The 20,582-nt window shown below is 39.4% G+C and overlaps 1 protein-coding gene across 7 annotated transcripts in view; it reads right to left on the bottom strand.

Moving 5' to 3' along the window:
- Positions 1 to 20,582, bottom strand: part of ABLIM2 (actin binding LIM protein family member 2) — a 139,459-nt gene that overhangs the window by 76,556 nt on the left and 42,321 nt on the right. For all 7 annotated transcript variants that reach the window (XM_042811924.1, XM_042811918.1, XM_042811921.1 and 4 more), the window contains exon 3: positions 9,701 to 9,884. In XM_042811924.1, coding sequence (XP_042667858.1) covers positions 9,701 to 9,884 — 184 coding nt within the window. The remainder of the gene's footprint in view (positions 1 to 9,700; positions 9,885 to 20,582) is intronic.

Raw genomic sequence — 20,582 nt, 5'->3', positions numbered from 1 at the left:
AAACTCATTATTATACTGATTGCTTTTTCCCCCTTTGACCAGTTCTCATTTACAATATTTCAGCCATTGGAGGCTAAAGTACTGAAGAAACGTATCAAGACAATTGCAAATGCAGATGTTGCAGCTACTTACAAACAGAACCTAAAGACACACACTGAGCACTCCAGTCCAAGGTCTTGTGTATGTAAGAAATGAATCCACAGTAATGGTTGATCACTAACAGGATGAGTTACAGAACGAAAATTAAATTGGAATTACAGGGAGCTGCTATTAAGTTGTTAAAATCCTGCAAGAGAGTGATGATTTTTATACCTTAAAAAAGACAGCATTTGTCCTCCCAACATTGATCATACCAAAGCCATTCTCTTAACCTACTTACTCAGAAAGCAAATATCAGTGGGCTCTCAATAGAGAAAATATATTCCTCATAAAAAACCAAGAGTATATGTCACTTATTTGTTTTATTCTAACAACAGCTCTACTTAGACTTAATTAAATCTTTTTTTCTTTTTGGCCTGGGTTGGAAGGGACCTCAAGGATCATGAATCCAATGCCCCTGCCACAGGCAGGGCCACCAACCTCCCCATTTAATACTAGACCAGGCTGCCCATGGCTCCCTCCAACCTGGCCTTGAACACCTCCAGGGATGGGGCATCCACAACCTCTCTGGGCAACCTGTTCCAGCATCTTACCATTCTCATGGTAAAGCAATCCTATCCTTTAATCCATGCCCTTAAAATAACGAACTTTCTGCCATGGTCTTTGTTGTTCAGGCATGGAAACTGCAAAGGTTTTTCAATTTCTAAGAGCACCAGATGGACAAATCCGTTTATAATTCAGCAAAGGATGGTGAGGATTTATAACCACATTTCACTCCACCCAAAAGCTCAACTAAATCACTAACATGATATCAAAGTATGGCTTCAGTGGGGCATAAACATATTACAAGCCTTCTGCCTCCTTATGAAGTATATCTGATCAGATTAATTCATTAACATTTCATTAGAACTCTGTATGACATTCCCCCACAAATGCTATCAAATTTATACTAAATGAGATAATATCTTTGCTACAAAAGCTGCACAGATACTGCTTGGTAAGCATAAACGTTATTCAATTACTTATGAAGAGAACAAAAGAAATGTTATCCTTTGTTTTTTTAATATTGTTGCTAAAATCCACCTTAAACCATCTAGATAAGTTTTCAGCAACGTCATCTGTTCTGGATCATGTGTAATACTTTAAAAATTATGAGGACACATGCAGCTTAATTATCACTATACCTTTGCTTTTCATTTATTTTTTTCCCTTCACTAATGACTTACTACTTCAAACAATTTCTTACTTCTTAATTACCTAAGTAAGGATCATACAAGGAAACAGATCATAGAATGGCCTGGCTTGAAAAAGACTTCAAACATCATCTAGTTTCAACCCTCCTGCTATGTGCAGGGTTGCCAATCACCAGACCAGGCTGCCCAGAGCCACACCGAGCCTGGATTGAATGCCTCCAGGGATGGGGCATGATTCTGGTACAAAGAGTCCTAGAGCCATGTTAGCACAGACACAGGCGTCCCAAAGTTCCACCTGTTCAACAGAAGACTTTCTATGATGAATTTTACTTCATAACCTGATTAGAAGACAGCACTGTCTCTAGTTATAATGGGTAGAATGTGATGGAACCAAACTGTTCTGGTCAGCAGTAATCTATCTTGCATCAATCCAGCAACAGAAAGCTAGTATGAAATATTCTTTTTAGGTTGTAACTATTACCCACAATGGATTTTATACTATTTAAAATCATGGAGTCTTCTAATAATAAAAGGGTTTTATGAACATCACTAAGCAGTTGAGGTTGGAAAGGATCTCTGGAGGTCGTGTGGTCCAAGCCAGAAGTTTATTCAAGTGTATCACTGTATGGGAACTGCTGAATCACAGCCTGAACCTCTGATTGATCACCTGAGGCAAGCAATGGGTCAACCACAGGAGCACAGGTAAAGGCAATTCACCTGTGTTGCCGGAAGGGGTGGAGCCTGGCTGCACGTCTCCTAGACCTATTTAAGAGCTGACTACCAGTGGGGAAGGATCTCTTCTGGAGATCTGCTCTGCTGGAGTTTTGTAAGTTAGCCCAGGATACAGATAAGCATCCTATCTTTTCTGCTTTGGTGTAATAACTATATAGCTAAGCTCTCTGGTACACCTCATAACTGTAACATCTATATATTCATTGGTTGTACAATCACATACAGTAATTTTTTTCATGTTTATACAGATGATAAAAATTAAGGACTAATTATTAAAAACTGTCTCAGTAGCAGAGTGATGTAACTCAAATTCTCTCCCAGTTTTCTCCTTCCAGTGTGAAAGACATCATTTAATCATGTATTCACTTCAATTAATTATTACAAAAATCACTTCTATAACCAAGCCCTATTCAGTCACTTCAACAAGCACAAGCTAAGGAATTTCAGCTGTTCCAGAACTGAGACAAGAAATAATCAATCTCCTACATGTTTTTAGATATCTCCTTTTAGCTTACAGATACAGGTTTAATAAGACTGCTGGTAATCTACTCAAAATTAAGCCTCCACAAAAAAGATAACCTGCTCCACGGATGCAATAACACAACTACACTTTCACACAACCACCCCCCATTATCTTTCATACTTATACATCTTTGCATTCCCTGAACAAGATGTTACCATTTGCTATGGTTTTCCATAGTCTTCAATGGCAACAAAGCTGGGAATCAATGAATGAGCCACCTGGACTACTGTGTGAGATTTGAGTAAAATTGAAAGCTTTGCACCATTAATCCTAGAAGCAGTGATGCACTAGAAGCCATAAGTGATTTACGGATTTCAAGAAGCATTACTACTACTGAGCATTCTTGTAACTTTTATTAGGTGTAGCAGTCAGACAGCAAGTTGATTTATTTTATACCTGATCTAATGGACAAAAATCCAGCTGAGCATCTGCACATAGAAGCCAATCTAAAACAGATGTAGCAAACATAAAGTATAAGTAGGTACTGATCACTTTGAATGGGTTCATCTATGTTAGGCAATTAGACAATCAGAAGATGCAGTTAAAACTGGAGGAGAATAGAATAACTGATGTCTTATTGCACAAAAACATAGCTGGCAGATGACGCCCACAAAACAGATCAGCACTCATACACTTCAGGGGGAGAGTGTGGGAAGGTTTCACTACCCCATTAAACTGGTTTGTTTTCTGAAAGTTTAGTAACTAATCACCAGCATTTCTGTAACATCTGACTTCTCCCTTTCACAAGCTATTCTGCTCCAGGCTTTTGATGCCAGTACAAGTGAAAGCTCAACAGAAGGTGATAACAGACAATTAACGAGGTTTCAGTTTCTGAGCTCTTTAACTTGTGAGCAGGACTATATATAGAACTGTATGTTAAAAACAGTGTATCTGCCTCTTATAATGACATCTCACAGTCAGCCACTGAATATCACCAGGTATGGGATTTAATTAGATACTCATCCTCTTAAAAACATTCAGTGTGATTTTCACAGTTCACTAATCTATTTTTAAAATGAGAATTAAGAGTATCTTTAAAGCAGTTCTTGGAATGACTTGTAAGGTGTTTAGTACATCTCTTATGATTCATTTTCCAATGAATTTGCCTCCAGTACTTGTAGTTGGCAGTGACTGCAGGTGACCAACAAATTATACTGTAAAACATAAACCAACATCAGCCTAATTCAGGGCAACTGCGCTGACACTGAAAGGCCTAGCCCTTGTTTCTTCTTTCTCTGCACTGTGTCTCAGCCTTTGCAGCTGAGGGCAAGTCATTCAAGCTTTCTGGGCCAAAAACATATTCTTTTTTTTTTTTCCAGAGCTAGCTCATGGCCTTCTGTTCTTTAAGTTGCTGACCTGACTTTGTGGCAGAACTATGAACTGAATTTGATGGAAGAAAATTAACAGAAGCATATGGTCAGGAATGCGGGGAGAGCAGGGCTATCCATTTCAGTAGCAGCCTGCAGTTATGCTGGGTCAAGTACAATGTCAGACTGCAACCTGAGGATCTACAGGATCACACTCTGCTCTGATTCACCTGGTACTTTCACATTCCTCAAGTTTGCTCTGTGTGGCAGAATTTGATCAAGGATGTTAAACCTCATGAGACAAAGTGAGCATTACTTGCTATTTACTGTCTTCATGAAGTTCAGAAAAGGTAAATGCTAAGTCTGTACCTGAGGAAAAATAATCCCATGCATCTTTACATGTTGGTGGTCAATCAGCTAGAAAGTTGTTTTGCAGAGAAAGATACAAGGGACAGTAAGTGGAACTTGAGTCAGTAAATTGTCCTTCTAGCAAAGAAGGTCAGTGACATCCTTGGTTGCTCATTGAGTGGGACGAGGGAAGTGATCTTTCCCTCAGCTCTTCATTTGGGAGGGTGCATCTAGAACTGTGCATTCAGTTGTGGATTCCTCAGAATAAGACAGATATTGGTGTACTGGAGGGAGGCTGGCGGGAGGGCCTAGGCACAAAGCAGAACCACAGGATGCATAAGGAGGGCTGAAGGAAAAGGACTTGTGTAACCTTAAAGCATGTCCATGTAAGAACAGGACAGTAAGAGTCCTCCAGGAAACACCTTAATATTGATAAATGCCTTTATTTCATGATCAAAATGTCAAGAAGAACATTCAATTGGATTTCAAAATTTTGGCATAAACACCCAAATGAAGAACTCTGCTACAAGAGATGCTTTAAGAAGTACCCAGTGCTGCATAAGTGGAAACAAAACTCTTTCAAATTTCATGAACAATAAAAAAGTGAGCAATTAAAAAGGCTTAGCATATTTAGAATGTCTGGGATTAACTGATTTTTTTCACTTTCAGCATTATCTTAATTTCTTAGAAACTCTTCTAAACCATGCCTACGCAATAGTCCTCAAATTCTTCTTGCTAATAGCAGTGTATGTAGGACTAAAAAAATGTGTATATATATATATATATATATTTTCCAACAAGTGTTCTAAAATTTTATATCTAACTGCTTGGCTATGATTATTTACCTTCTTGAAGACAACAGGAATATAAATTGTTTGTGAGAAGTTTTAGATCTGGATTTGGCACAAGCTCCTTGAAGAATAGCACAAAAATGCCTCACTCTTCTCTACACATTATTCACCTCTTGGCATGCATTCAACTTCTGCCAACAGACTGTTCCAAGAGAAAACTTTCTAAATTCAGACAAAACACAGGATTTGGATGGTCAAATTCTGTACAGAAAGCACAAGGCTGTTTGGTTATTAGCTTGAAACATACATGTTAATTTATTATCCAGCTAAGAGTGAAACTGTTCCCTCTTCATCATGTACATGTCACAAAAAAAAACCCAAAACATCCTGTGTATGACCAATTATAAGAATATAATAAAGTAATTACACAGATAACAATTACATACATTTCTCCAACTGGGTGAATAAACAACTCCCATCCCAACTTTATTGATTATCTGAACCCATAATACCAAAATGCAGACTGATATGATGTGCACATGTCAGCAAGACTGAAATCCAGTATAGTATCCATGTACAGTATAAGCATATGTCTACATGTAGCAGATATCTTAATATTTCTATATTAAGTATTAACACACTAAGGCTGCTCATGAAAATACCATTTTTAGAGGTATTTCTTTTCATCACAGGTATAAATTCCCATTGCTTTCTGAAACACTCAATTTTCTGGCCTTTTACATACGCTGTTCTGGTGAGATAAGTCTCTGAGTGCTATATAAGAATTCTGTGAACAATTTCAGTAGACCTCACTCCCTTGATACAAATAGTCTTAATTATCTCTCTCTTTTTATTTCACTTTTACAAACAGGATTATTCAGAGAAAAGGTAGCCCTCTGTAGGACATAGGTCCTTCCAGTTAATGAAAATTTTTGAATCTATGTTATTCTTCTACTCTTTCATGGTTTTAAGCAATACAATCACAAAAACCAACAGCTGCAAACAGTTACACTCACTACAAACAGCTCTGGGAGAAAGCCCTTAAACTATGCCAGCAGAGCAAACACGCAATTCAAACCTGAATTTGTTTAGAAGCCAACTGGTCAGCGCAAGGTAGAGACCATCACATTGCACACTAGGATACAGTGCATTTTTAATAGTCAGCTTCTCATCTATGAATTTCTGAACTGTGGCAGCACAGAGCAAGAGCATTTGAGTCCCAGCAGATGCCTTAGGGAAGATTTGGGGTTCTGACACAAAAGCTTTTTCACAACACAGTGCAGCAGCTTATCAATGCAGCACTACAAGAGGGAATACAGCTCTGTATGACACTGGTTCATGTGGCACTCAAAAGTAGCACTGTCAGTGGCTCCAAAAAGTGAATGGAGCTATGTGACTGGCATTTTCCCCATCGCTCCAGCTTGCTGCATGCCTCTAAGGTTTTCTCACTGATCTGAATCCAGACATATTTCCTGCTAGTTTCAATTCAAACCTCCTCTTCTGTGAAAATAATAAAAAAGGAACCCCTAACATCACTGGTTTGCTACTTGACACAGGAATGTTTACTTCAGCAGCTACAGAAATACTGGTTACAAAAGTGTCCATTTAAAGTACTTAACAATACTGCAGTGGGCTGAGCATCCCTTTTCATGAGTGCTAAGTACCTTCAGCAACTAAACAGCCCCGTTTCAGAAGTGAGAATTCTAACAGAGAGCCTATGTTGAAGTCCAGTTCTAAGGGCTAACGTCAGATGCAGTTTGCATGATCATGTAGCTGCCTTAGATGACGTGGATTTAGTCTGTTATTTAATCTTTCTGCCAATCTGTAAGAAATAAGGACACAAATGGCACACTGGGCACATTCTTCCAAGGAAAGTGCCCAGGAAAAGTGCTTTACAGCACTGTACCCCTCACCAAATGGCTCAAGGTTTTTCTTCTGTCTGGCATGTTTCCATTGGTTTTTTATTCATTTTTTAAGGCAAGAAAAACCCATCTACTTCTGTGTCAGCTTAAAACACATGTACTCTACTCACCATATTTTTGCTGACGTATCACTTAATAAAACAAATGCTGCTGTTGATTAGATAGGACATTCTTTCCTATAAAGAACATGAATTACATTTGGCTTGCAAAGACTAGGGTAATTGAAGCAATGATGATTTAAAGAAGTTGAGAAAATGGTCCAGTGTTTTTAATATGCACAGATGATGGGATTCTTCTGCTGATCTATGCCACAAGTCAGTGTTACAACCCCCTTAGGAGATACTAATTGAATCCTGCAACTCAGCTGGATGTTAGCTGGCTCTGATGAAGACAACATGAATTTGTGTATCCTTCAAAGGAAAAAAACGGAAGCAAACCTGGGTCTCTCTAATGAAGTCACACATAGCAATGATTAGAAAATTTATTAGTGGAATAGCTTTTAATCCAATTACTCAGTTACACATGAAGGTTAGAGAATATCTCTGCATTTATTTCTTTATATGAAATGCTATTTTATCAGCAACTTTGTTTCTAAAATTGTTACCTAGATTCAGCACATCTTCATTACATGGGATATTAGTAGCATGCTCCAGTAAGTACTTACATACTTACATATAGACTTATCCAGTAAGTCTATATACTACAATTCATCTAACATAGATTGTTAGGTACTTACGTAATTTAATTACATGAAAAGTTATTCTGATTTCCCAGGGAAACAAGACAAATTTTAACACAAAACTTTAAACCATCAGCTGAAGGACTGGCTAAATACAGCAAGAAGTTATAACAGCAAATCACTGAAGCCTATGTGAAGTATTAAGCTGCTCGGTATAGGCAGAGAATCATCACAGAATGGCTTGGGTAGGAAGAGGCCTTAAAGATCATCTGGTTCCAACCCCCAGCTGTGGGCAGGGTTGCCAACTACTAAATCAGATGCTAGAGCAGGCTGCCCATGGCCCCGTCCAACCTAGCCTTCAACACTTCTGGGGATGGGGCATCCACAGGTTGTCTGGGTAGCCTTTTCCAGCAAAGGCACATTGCTAGGCCCATGAACTAGCCCTTAATGATGTGGTGACGAATGTCACCACATTTGGCAGGAAAGTAGAATCAATGGGTTTCATTTTCCTCTTAGTCAAAGTATCACCTCACTACATGGAAGATACCAGCACTAATGAGAATTGTAGAAAAGCTGTTACACTGACGGGCTGTGCAATCCACTTTTAACTCATGAGTGTTACAATTAGACACTTAAACCATTCTACTTCCTATTAAATATACATAGATGTTCAGGTTTGTTATCTTTACTCTTCATGTTTGTTTATCCAAAAGGAAAAATCTACTTGTATTTGCAGAATCTGAAGAGACAAAATTTAATCTAACAGAAGCCTGTCAGGCTAGGAGACTTCCTCTTAATACAACTAATTAATTATTTCTGCAATTGGTAGATTCAAGCTACACAGACATCTTGCCATGACACATGGTGTTCTGGAATTTGAAGCAAGCTCTGTTTCTGTATCAGCACAGGAGGACATCTGAGCTCGTCCATCTGATGAACTGGGTAGATTTGGTTGCCATATGGCGACACAGATAGAGATACTTTGGACTGCCCAAGTATCTGAATACAGCACCAGCAGATACAGCATCTATAACGTGATGCCTTGATGCCCTGTTACTCATAGCACTGCCACCTATACTTTCTCTTACTGTTTGGAGTTGCTTTCATGTGTTGGTGCAAGCTCAAATTTGACAGAACCAATTGTTAAAGCAGTCACTTCAAACTACTGCCACAACAGTTCATTTCATGGAATCATAGAATGGCTTGGACTGGAAGGGACCTCAAAGACCATCTATTTCCAACCCTCGGCCATGGGCAGGGTTGCCGACTGCTAGATTAAGCATGAGATCAGGTTGCAGAGAACTCTATCCAATCTAGCTTTGAACTCTTTCAGCGAAGAGGGCATTCAGAACATCTCTGGGTAGCCTGTTCCTGAAGTTTCCTGAAAATTTAGCATACATAAATTCTTCCTGAAGTTTGCGCTATTTCTGTAGAAGAAAATTAAGATATAATTCCAATGAACATCAACTGTCTGTACTTCAGAGCCTGCAAAGATTGCCACCCTCCTTGGATCACACTAGGAAATGATCTTAGTGACCTCCATCAGGCATCTCATGGAGGAGACATCTTGTGTGCAGTGTCACTTGTCACCTACACTCCTGCTGGAGACTCTTGGTGAAATCCAACACATACACCAATGTTTGTGAGACCACGGCATTTCTGTCCTATTTTAAGTGATTACTGTAATTTCTGGGAAGCGGAACTGTGATATTTTGGTTTAAGTCTACTAATACAGTATCTGCTTGGATTGCCTGGGACACAAGCACTGATATCTTAGTCCTGTGTAAGCTTCAGCCAACAAAACATGAAATAACAGACACCAGAGAAATCAGGATGAATATCTGGGGCAAAATATCTGACTGGAGAGATAAAGGCAGTTTCTCAACTACCTTGAGAACTTCACATATAAAATATCATTAAACAGAAATAAAATTAAAAAATAAAAAGGTATTCTGAATTTGGATTTTAAAAATCTGCTCTTTAGAAAGCAACAGTTATAATAGAAAGTATAACAATTTTTCATCTATGTGCTATCAGTTTGAATGCCTAGCATTACTTTTTCAAAATCTGTTTTTTAAATGAAATACAACTTCATAGAACACATACCTGCAAACAGCACACACAAAACAGTCTGGGTGATAGGTTTTGCCCAGTGCTGAGACCACTTCTCCCTCAATGAATTCATCACAACTGAAGCACCGTGTGCCATAGAGTCTCTGGTAGTCCAAAGTACAGATGTAGTCTCCCTGTCTCACAAAAAATCCTCCTTGAGCCAGGTCACATCCACAAGCTGCAGGAAGAAAAAAGGCAGACTCAGAAGGCTGAAAAAGGAAAGAGCTCTCTCCAAGATGAAGCTGATCAGCATCAGTTCTTAGCGGAGTGTTTTAGTACTTCGGTACACAGCCTTATGATCACAGAACAGTCATGTAGTTGAAAAACCCTGCTTTTACAGTGCTTTTACATCAGTCATCTATTTTGCACACTAATAGTTTAATCTTTGCAAAAATGCTAACTTCAGCGCAGATGCTAGTACAGAGTAAAGTCTTTTAGAGTCAAGTACAGTGCTGACATATACAGTACCTGGATTTAAGAGGTTAAAGGAAATGCATAGAGAGTATAAACATTCAAAATCCAAAGCACCAATGTTGAAATAAGTCATAGAATGGCTTGGGTTGGAAGGGATATTGAAAAATCACTGAGCTCCAATCCCCTACTATGGGTTGGTTCCCCCCACCAGCTCAGGCTGCTCACGGCCCCATCCAACCTGGCCTTGAGCTCCTCCAGGGATAGGGCATCCACAGCTTTCCTGGGCAGCCTGAGCCAACGTATCATCACCTTCTAGGTAAAGCAATGTTTCAGAGATTACTATTAAATTGCTTTATAGTCTTCCTGGGTACAAACAGTGCTGAAATACTGCTCCCACTAAGCACGGCATCTGGTACGCATGGCAACTGCTTGTAATGTCCATGACAGCTTACAGAATATTTTAAAATAGATCTTATGTTTACCGGGTAAGTGTCATACAGCCAATATGAATTGAAGGGATGTTCACAACTATCTGCTCCTGGTAGAAGTAGAATTTTTAACCCTATCTGTCATTTTATCATTTTAAAGACAAATGTGTAGGAAAGAGTTAAAGTTGAATAACCAAGTGTTGGTGAGACTTTGCATGAGGCTTTCTCCCTTGCACCCTGCAGACAGGCTGACATTTTGAGATTATAAACTGGGAAAGAGACAACAATCTGGTTGAGGTCACACAGAAGTAGACAGAGTTGCAGAAGATGGCCCCCACCTGTACGGATCAAAATATTTGAAAACGTACCAGAATTGACTTAGAAGGAGAACAGAAATTCAAAATGGTGATTTTGTCACTGTGATGACCACCACTTATTTGTTACATGGTTTTTAAAAGTAGTATCTCTATGTGAGAATCCTTCTCTGTTTTTTTGGCTCAAAGCTTGCTTCCTGAGGTATTTCTTGTGATAAGACTCTGAATGATTTGTTGAGGAGGCAACTAATAGGTGCTAACCGTGTGACAATGGATATCGCTTTGGGAACATTTGAAAGCCCCTTCCCACAGAGCTGCTTGCTCTGTAGAAGAGCGGATGAGAATGCTCAGGAGTGTTTACTGGCGGAAGATCTGGCCTGTGACAAAACAGCTCCAGCTAGGTGTGGGAAAATTGGGGAACGATACCATCGTGTTCTGTGAGAAACAGGATGCAGATGGGCACCCCTGCTCCCTCTTATCTGCTGGCAAGGCCCGGAAGATGGGAACAAAGGAGTTTTTGCTGAGATCCCAGAGCCAGAAGCTGCCACTCAAAGGAGAGCTGACTCGACCACTTTGGATTTGAGCTGTCACTCCAAAGATAGCTGACTTCACCACTTTGAAACCATTGAAAAGGGGCCATCATCACCGTTGTGTTTCGTCGTCGTTGGCAACAGGACAACTCTGCCTGACGACCCACCGCTACTGAAGATCAAAGACCGAACTATGAACCACGCTGGATCCATGGCGGTGACTATGTCCCTCTTGCTTCCTATAAAGACTCCTTGCTCCTTCTTTTCTATCTTTTCTATCGCCCTCCTTCCCTTCCCCTATTACCCTAATTCATAATAGTGTCCGTTCTCCCCTTCCCCATTTCCCCTGATTAAGATTTGTAATAAACTGGTTGGACCAACATTTGAACCGTTGCTTCTTAATCTCACGCCGGGTATATCGATAATAAAAGAACCTCCTCTCCCTCCTATAAATTGGAGCGAGACACTCTATTCACACCAAAGCCAGTTTTCCATACCAGAATCTGCCATCTTGCATCTAAACAATGAGAAACAGGTGAATCAGGCATGCTTAAGGCACAAAGTGAAGTATTCACAACAGAAAAAACAGAAAATATAGGATCCTGTCATCTTCTATTCAAAACCAAATCCAACCACCTGTCTTTTTTTATCACCTTCCTTAATATCACAGGTGGCTCAATGCCATCTTGCCATTTAAATTATAATCTTCCTCTCTGGGAATGGCCCTAACCACTAAGTGACACAAAACAACAATCATGCTGATAATGCTTTAGTATATGACCAAAAAGCTTAGGTTAATTAACTTTTCTTCTTTGTAAACCAAAGTAATTCCAATTACATTGCACTTACCAGTGATAGAAACTATAGGTTGGATATTTTATATTGCAGTTCGCTCATGGACCTCACTTCACAAACTCAGTATTAATGAAACAACATTTTTCTTCCTCAACATTACTGGAAGCCCCTCTTAGTAAGGATGTGCTTTTTATAGACTCCTCATAAATATCACAAAGACCTGCTAAGTGTTACAGGTTTCCTTCAGTTGATATATTTCACCTACATATGTACTGGCAAGATTAAAAAAAAAAAAATTAACAAAAAAAAAGCACAGATCAACTGTGGTTTTAAGATGATGGTGAGCAGTGTGCTGAGCAGACATTAACGATGCAGTAGAACAGTTCTAAACTATATCATACAGCACGTAAACTTGTCAAGTAGACTGTGAGTGAAAATATTTAAAGGACATAAATAGACATCTGAGCAAATGTGGGTGGTGACAGCCTTGTCTCTAGTGCTACATGGGGCCCTGTCTCATCCTGAAAATATGAGGGCTGCTCAGAAAGTAATACCTCCTGTTTTTATGTTGTCACCCCAGGACATCAGAAGTGGATGCTTGTAGTATGGCAGTGCAGGATGGCTATTGCTACCTTACTTTTTCCTTACGTTTTCTTGCAGTGTGACAGATGGCAGCAGAACAACAGTCAGACAAAATGGCTTCTAGCAAGAAAGAAAAGATAAAGCACAAGTGTGCCATGGAGAAAAAATGGCACCCAGTGACATTCATCAGTGCTTTCTGAATACTTATAGAGACCAAACAGTGGATGTGAGCACAATGAGAGTTGGACTGCACAAGCAACAATTTTCCCAGCAATACCACCATACCAGCTGGGAAACAGTGGATTACCTCAGCTGGTACAGGTTTTTGTGAGCACACATGCAGGTTCTTGTCCATCGCTAGGGAAAATGAATAGTTACTGGTGGTGACTATGTTGAAAAACAGTGTTTTGTAGCTGCCAATTTTCTCTATGAAACAGTGTTATTGTTATTGTGCTCTTTGTAATTGTTGTTTTCTATGGAAATAAATGCAAAGCATTACTTTCAGAGTAACCTATGTATTTTATTTTCCCAAGGGCAGAGATTGCAATCACCTTGACTTCTTATGTGTCACTCCACAGCATTAATGCAAAGTGGGGAATTGACAGGCTGGATACCTTGACACACCAAGAATGGATTTATTTTGAAGACACAATGTGAAATGTCTTCCATGCAAACACTAACAATAATAAAAAATCCTAGCAGAAGAAGACTTGCAAATATTGGCAGTCATGGGACTGCAAGTCATTAATTATTGGAGTAACAAAGAATGCATTGTGCCAAGCAGGTCCTGCAGAGCTAGCTAGTATCAAAAACACTATACCTTGTGAGACCTCATCTAGCACTTGCTCAGTTATTTTCATAAAAGACTGACTCACACCAGAGCAGGTGTAACCGTGGCTATCAGGATGACATGCAGAAAGAAACTCATTTTAAGAGGTAAGCAGAACTTGGCTCGTTTAGCCTATCAAAACCCACACGTTGGGAAACAACTAATACTTCAACTTATATCAGGTTCAAACAGAGCAAGCTAAAGAAAAGACGAAGACCTATTTAAACCCAGCAAGAGCACTGACAGGAGAACAAGAGAGGAAACCTTGGCCATGGACAAATGGAGGCTGAAAATAGTAGAAATGTTTCTAACCACCATACTAAGAAGTTTTTGGAATGGAATAGCATACCAGTAAGAAAGAAAAAAAGAGGGGAAAAAAAGGCCTTAGATCTCTCTGGCTTCAGAATGATGCCTAAGCAATATTAAACAGAGATTATCAAATATGATTACAACATTCAGGTTTTATTTAAAGTACAAGAGAGATACCACAGGACCACAAAAAGTGTGAGACAAGCTCAGATACTATTAGAATCGGATGTTTATAAGTATAAATACCACCCATGAAATGCAAATATCAACATTTTAAAATATATTTATTTCATTTAATCATTCACTACTATTTAATTACACAGATGCATCTGGCATCCTCCATGAAACCAGCACTCAGTAAATGTTATGATATAAAAAATATATGAACAGTTTTAGTCAGCTATTCCCTCAAAATGCAAAAACTTTCAAGTGCTTGGATTCTATTGTTGAAATGGAAAGTACACAGGAAGTAGGGAAAGAGACTCATTCATTATTTATCCCACTGAGAATACTAGCTTCTGTGTATTATCATAATAGAAATACACTGACATAAATAGATTATAATAAAAAAGTATTTGGAAACAATTAGGTCTATAATAAATTGAATTGCTACTACTGGCCAACATACTTCTGTGGAGATTTGATAGGCTCTTCCACTCACCCAAGGCTGTTACTTCTGATGTGCATCAATATGACTACTGATTCAATTTAGTACAAGAACTTCTTTGCAGAAGAGAATTATAAATTACCTATTTCTTTCATAAACCCAGCTGCTCTTTTGCCAGTAAAAAAATCTAAACTGTAAAGATTACAGCTGAAGCAAACTTATGCATGCAATATTGAAGAAAAGTTTTTTTTAATCATTTCTGCTTTTAAATGAAAACAGGCTTTTCATGCAAGAATGCCACGCTGTAAAATACTTCATTACAGGGAAAAGCTGGGATGAAAAGTTTTCAAACAGGCTTAGCCATGACACAACAGTTTTCTTTCTGTATTGGTAATATCACTTCCAATACAAGTTTTTCAGTGTCTCGGCATTCCAAAATCATGTTATAAAGTCTTGTTTCCCCTTAATTTAAATTCTCGTCAATAATGATTAGCTTCTCTAGAATTTCCTCTAAAATAGTTCACCATAAGCAAAAATTCTAAATGAGAAAGGCCATTAACGGTTTTGTTTGTTTTGGGTTTTTTTGCACAGAAATATGAGCAGGGTGGGCTTATGGCCTTTTGCAAGATGAGAGAAACAGACCCATTACCCTTCACTTCAGTGCAATGCCATTCCCCTATCCTGCTGCTTATGTGGGCAGGGAGCCCCTCCCATCCTAGGCTGTTCCTGCAAAATACCTGCAGAAATGAAAAATCAGGGAAAGAAAACCTGAAGGGAAACCTGGAGGATGTTTGAGGAGCACATTCAAAAGCAACTACTCTTCTTGGAGAGGAAATCGGTGTTATGTAACAGATCCACTCCCACCCAACACTTGTCATCCAAAATGAGTATCTGGAGGTAGGGTTATTTAAAACCTAGAAGCAGCTTCACGCTATTATAGAAGTTCTTAGTGAAGCAAGGAAAGCATTGCAAACACAGCACTTGAAATAAAAAGAAAGAAACACTGAGAAACTAGCCTGCTTTGAGTGAAACGTAACACCAAGACAGGGCAATACCCCATGCTGAGTGACTCCGTGGCCCTGATGCTGAGGGACATGATGGCAATGATTTGATGGTTGGACTAAACAGCCTTAAAGGTCTTTTCCAACCTTAATGATTCTATGCTGAACAATCACTGGCTTCAGGAGCAATTTTTAAGTACTGAATAAATAAGCATCTGTCTCTTGTGAGGTATTCGGCAGCCATCCATCACCAGGACGTGGTGGGGGATGTGTAAGGGATGGGAGGTGCACTGCCTCTGCAGAGGGTAGCTCAGGTTGGCTTCTCTGACAGCCCAACATTTCCACTCATGAAGATGGTTTTCAGTGACCCAACTCTAAAATAACTCACGCAGACCAGGGGTTTGTCTGTTTGTTAAGAAGGTAGCTACTTTTCCCCAGGCTGGTATCTGTTACAGCATCTTGAGCACTCTCATTTATACTGTGTGATTTCATGGGCAATCTAACTCTATAATCCTTTATGAATAGCGCATCACATCAGGGCTACAGTCTATAAAATTAAATAGCAGCAACAGCAATTAATTAGGGCACTTTAAGCACACTGCTAGCCCCACTACTGTGTGTCATCAGTATTGTGTTTGCTCTACAAATATAGAACACATCTCTATCTTCCCCACTTTCAAATTAGCCTGGTGAAAGTAGATTAATTTTTTGGCTGTGTGCTGTGTCCCAAGAGGTCCAGAAGATGCTGTACTTGCCAGGCTGTTCTATACTACAGCAACTGTAACACAAAAATTCACAGGTTGCCTTGTCATTCAGACAGCACTGTTTAACTTTCAGCCTGCCAAAAACCCAAGTACTTTGCTTATCAACTTGCAAGCGCATGTAGGAAGTTGCTGTTTTGTTGTGATTGTGGTTGTTTTTTTTTTAATATTGTTTACTCTTTGCTTGCTTATTAACATAAGCAAGCAGGCATCAATCCAACAGGAGAGAGAGGTAGACTCTCCAAAGACAAGTGACAGAAGAAAAAAACAATCACAATACTACAAACTAAGCACGGGAAAAAACCTCCACTTGTCCAACAGCTGAATAAGTTGTCTTCCTCAGCACTGCAGTCTAAGTTCATTTCTAGTATTTCCCTTCTGTCTCTGAGATGGATCCTGGTGACTGACTAAATCCCAAGAACAAAACACTGAATATGCTACTGACACAACTTACTTTGGGCAGAAAAGTAGCACTGATGCAATCTAGGAGCTCATTCTCTGAAAACCCCGTTTCTGGAACACTTTGCATGGCCACTCTGCCCATGAGAAACAATAGCAATCACCTGGCAAGCTTCCACTGTTGCCAGTGTTACAAGAAGTTTGCAGCAAGTCAGCCTAATTTCCAGAGGACAACTGACTGTGATGCTGTCTTTCTGCTCTGGCACTGATGAGTCCAGGCAAGCTTTCCACAAAGATTTTTAGGAATTACTTCCATCTTAAACTTAATGGCCACATGAAGTCTGCATGTGACCATCATCCCACTGTCTCACTCAATTCACATCTAAAATTCCTTGTCTACAGGTGAGGCAGTAGCAAGACAGAAGGAATGATGTTTAATCTATATAATCTCTGCAATCCAGCCACTCTTCCTAGGTAAGAACAATTATATCTAAATTTTTCCATGTATATGTCCACAGCATCAAGAATACTCAAGGTTGCCAACCACCTATAGAGTTTTAGCTATGATATCTGAAATACCAACTGTAATCTCAATTCATTTTGTTACAGTCTGCGTCAAACAATGGAAGGAGCTTGCAGCATCAGAAAGCTCAGCTGAATTCTTCCCCAGCCTCCAAACAGGAATACTCAGGTATTACTCCGTACTCAGTATTACTCAATACTCAGCTCTGAAGAGTAGAACCAGAATTTTCTGGACCAGATAAGATTAGAGAGAACATATCAGTCAAGCAACATTTCCCCATACATGCGTAGCATTACTGAAAGCATAGCTCCCAAGCTAGCCTGCCTATTATATTCATCAATTAATTTGCAGGTACACAGTTCAGCACAGGAAAACCCTGAGAGATTCTGAATGATCTTGGGAGACTAACAAAACATTAAAGATTCAGGTGCACTAATTAAATGAAAGAGAGTTTTGGGGAGTTTCCTGTGCATTATGTAATTTAATATATACATATCTAAAAATTTGTGTTAGAAAGTACACATCCATTTTCCATTCCCCCCTTGGAAAATAGAATTTCACAGTAGCTTAAAGACAGTGCAACTGTCCAATAAAATCTCTTATGTGGTGTTATAGGTGAAAGAGAATACTATATACATAGATATTCGGTGCTTTCAGAACAACCTCCAGGAAAATCAGAAAATTTGTCTGCTTTATATTGATTTACTATTTTAAGGAATCATTCTGATTATTTTTTATTTATAAGGAAACTAAAGAGACTGAAGGAACAGAATTATTCACTTTCAGTCATTCTCTAATCCATAGCACCTTTGGCTGCTCTGATAAACTACTGCTGTCATTTCCCAGGCCAATTAAGTCAGAATGCTGCTGCAGGCTTTTTCCTTTTTTCTCTTCAAAAAAACCAATGGTTTTGCTTCACACAAAACTATTAAATATTTTCTAATTTTCCACAATCATGCTTTGGGTATCAGTTACAGGTTTGCAAATTAAGTGCTTGATCTGGCTATGCACAGATATGGCAGATGGTCTGGTGTTAATGAGACATGCAAAAAGCAGGAGGTGGAATTACACTACCAGTGACAAATTTTATGCAACAGCTCTCAGGTCTCCATGCACACTTCACCTCACCTTGGTACACTGAAATGCCCATTAAGTACTTAAGCGTGTTGTCTGTTTCCCTGCTGTACTCCCCTGTGAAAGGCTGTGCTGCAGACAGGAAGTTCCCCTCTGTAGAGGAAAATCTGCACTGACAACTCTTGTGTAGGTAGAAACTCTACCCTAATTCCAGGAATTCAATAGAATTGCAAGCTCTTCATGGGGATGACAATACCTAATGTAGGTTGAAGTTACATATGCTCAAAATTGCCTCATCTGAATAATAACTTTAGTGCCTGCAAATTTTATGTTTCCATCTACCACTCCATTTATCTCAAGCACCGTTTTTAAATGAGTTCAGTTAAGAATTTCTGCACATGGCTGTATCTGTGGTTCAAATCATCTCCAGAAGTTTCAGCAATTACTTCTTGGGAAATCTCATCCATGTTTTTATGAGCACTGATAACTGGAAAAAAGAAAACATCTCTCCCATTTATAAGAAAGGGAGGAAGGAAGACCTGGGGAACTACAGGCTGGTAAGCCTCACTTCTGTGCCTGGGAAGATCATGGAGCAAATCCTCCTGGAAGATATATATATATATATATATATATATATATATATATATATAGATCACCAAGCAGGTGATCTGAGACAGCCAGCACAGCTTCACCAAGGGAAGGTTGCACCTGACTAATCTGGTGGCCTACTACGATGGAGTGATGGCATCAGTGGACAAAAGGAAGGCAACTGATGTCATCTACCTGGACTTCTGCAGGGCCTTTGGCATGGTCACCCTCTACAGATGAAAAATATAACATGAGCCAGCAGCGTGCACTTGCAGCCATAAAAGCTAACTGTATCCCAGGCAGCATCAGAAGAGGAGTGGCCAGCAGAGCAAGGGAGGTGATTGACCATGGTCCAGTATTAAATGGAGAGGTAGGTGATTCATGATCCTTGAGGTCCCTTCCAACCCTGTCCATTCTGTGATTCTATGATTCTGTGACCCTCTCAACTTTGACCCTGTGAGGCCCCATCCAGAGTCCTATGACCAGCTCTGGGGCCTCCAACACAGGAAAGATGTCAAGCTTTTGTAGAAGTTCCAGAGGAGGGCCACAAAGATGATCAAAAGGCTGGAGCATCTCTGCTATGAAGACAGACTGAAGGAGCTGGGCTCATCAAGAGAAGACTTCAGGAAGAGCCCTCTTTACAGCCTTCCATTACTTAAAAGGGAGATTACAGACAGGAGGGAGATGAACTTTTTGCTCAAGTAGATAGTGATAGTGGGAATTGTTTTAAACTAACGGGGAAGATTTAGATATCAGGGGAAGTTCTTCTCTGAGAGGGCAGTGAGATGTTGGAACAGGCTGCCCAGTGAGGTTGTGGAGGCCCTGTCCCTGGAGATGTTCAAGGCCAGGTTGGATGGTACCCCAGGCAACCTGATCTAGTGCTTGATCAAGCAGTTGGCAAATACATGCCTTGAAAACAAAACTTCTGCTGAGTTGCTGTTGCAAACTGTATATCACCAAAGCATTCAGGACTAGTGAATGTTCTTCATGAATACAAAGAAAGGTTCCAACTAATGAGTATGTTACTAAAACAACAGAAAAATTATCAATTACTCTGTGATAGTGAGAGTTCATTAACTGATTTTTTTCATATTTAAACACAATTTATAACTGAGTTGTTTTTAGGAAGTTAATAATTATCAATTTTAAAAGTTTAAATTTAAAAATCTCAGAACCACAATAAAGAAAAGTAGCCACTGCACTTGACAACTTTTACAATAGCAGAAGTATGAAAAATGCCAAAAAAAAAGAAAAAAGTTTTTTTTTCAGTAATATACAGTGTAAAGATAGCATGACATTGGTAAGTCAGCTTCACACCTACCATGCTGTTAGAAATGTAGGTTTTTCCTATTATACCAAGTTAGAATGCTCTGGATTATAAGATCCTAAAGAATTTGGGAAGCATGAGCACACTGCTGAGTACCTGATGAACAAGAGCCACCACATTTCATTCCAGTGCCCAAGATATCACACATGCCATGGACTGCCACTGCTTTACCAAAAGTTGGCACTCAGAAATCTTACTAGTGAGTTTCCCGTAAATGAATCCCATTCTGAAATGTGAAACCCTTTCGCTATGCCCAAACACCAGTCCCTCAGATTACACAGCACTGTTTTCAGCACACTTATTTATATCCTAGCAGATGCGTTTGATCTAACAGACAGATCACTCCTACTACCAAGTCACTTGATGTTTTTAACCTTTTCACTAAATATCCTGTT

The sequence above is a fragment of the Centrocercus urophasianus genome, unplaced genomic scaffold (genome assembly GCF_019232065.1).
Source record: "Centrocercus urophasianus isolate 14NV4802_14NV808 unplaced genomic scaffold, USGS_Curo_1.0 seq_13, whole genome shotgun sequence".
In the NCBI taxonomy this organism is placed as follows: Eukaryota; Metazoa; Chordata; class Aves; order Galliformes; family Phasianidae; genus Centrocercus; species Centrocercus urophasianus.
The sequence above is the reverse complement of the archived record's forward strand: the minus strand, read 5'-3'. Positions and strand labels throughout refer to the sequence as shown.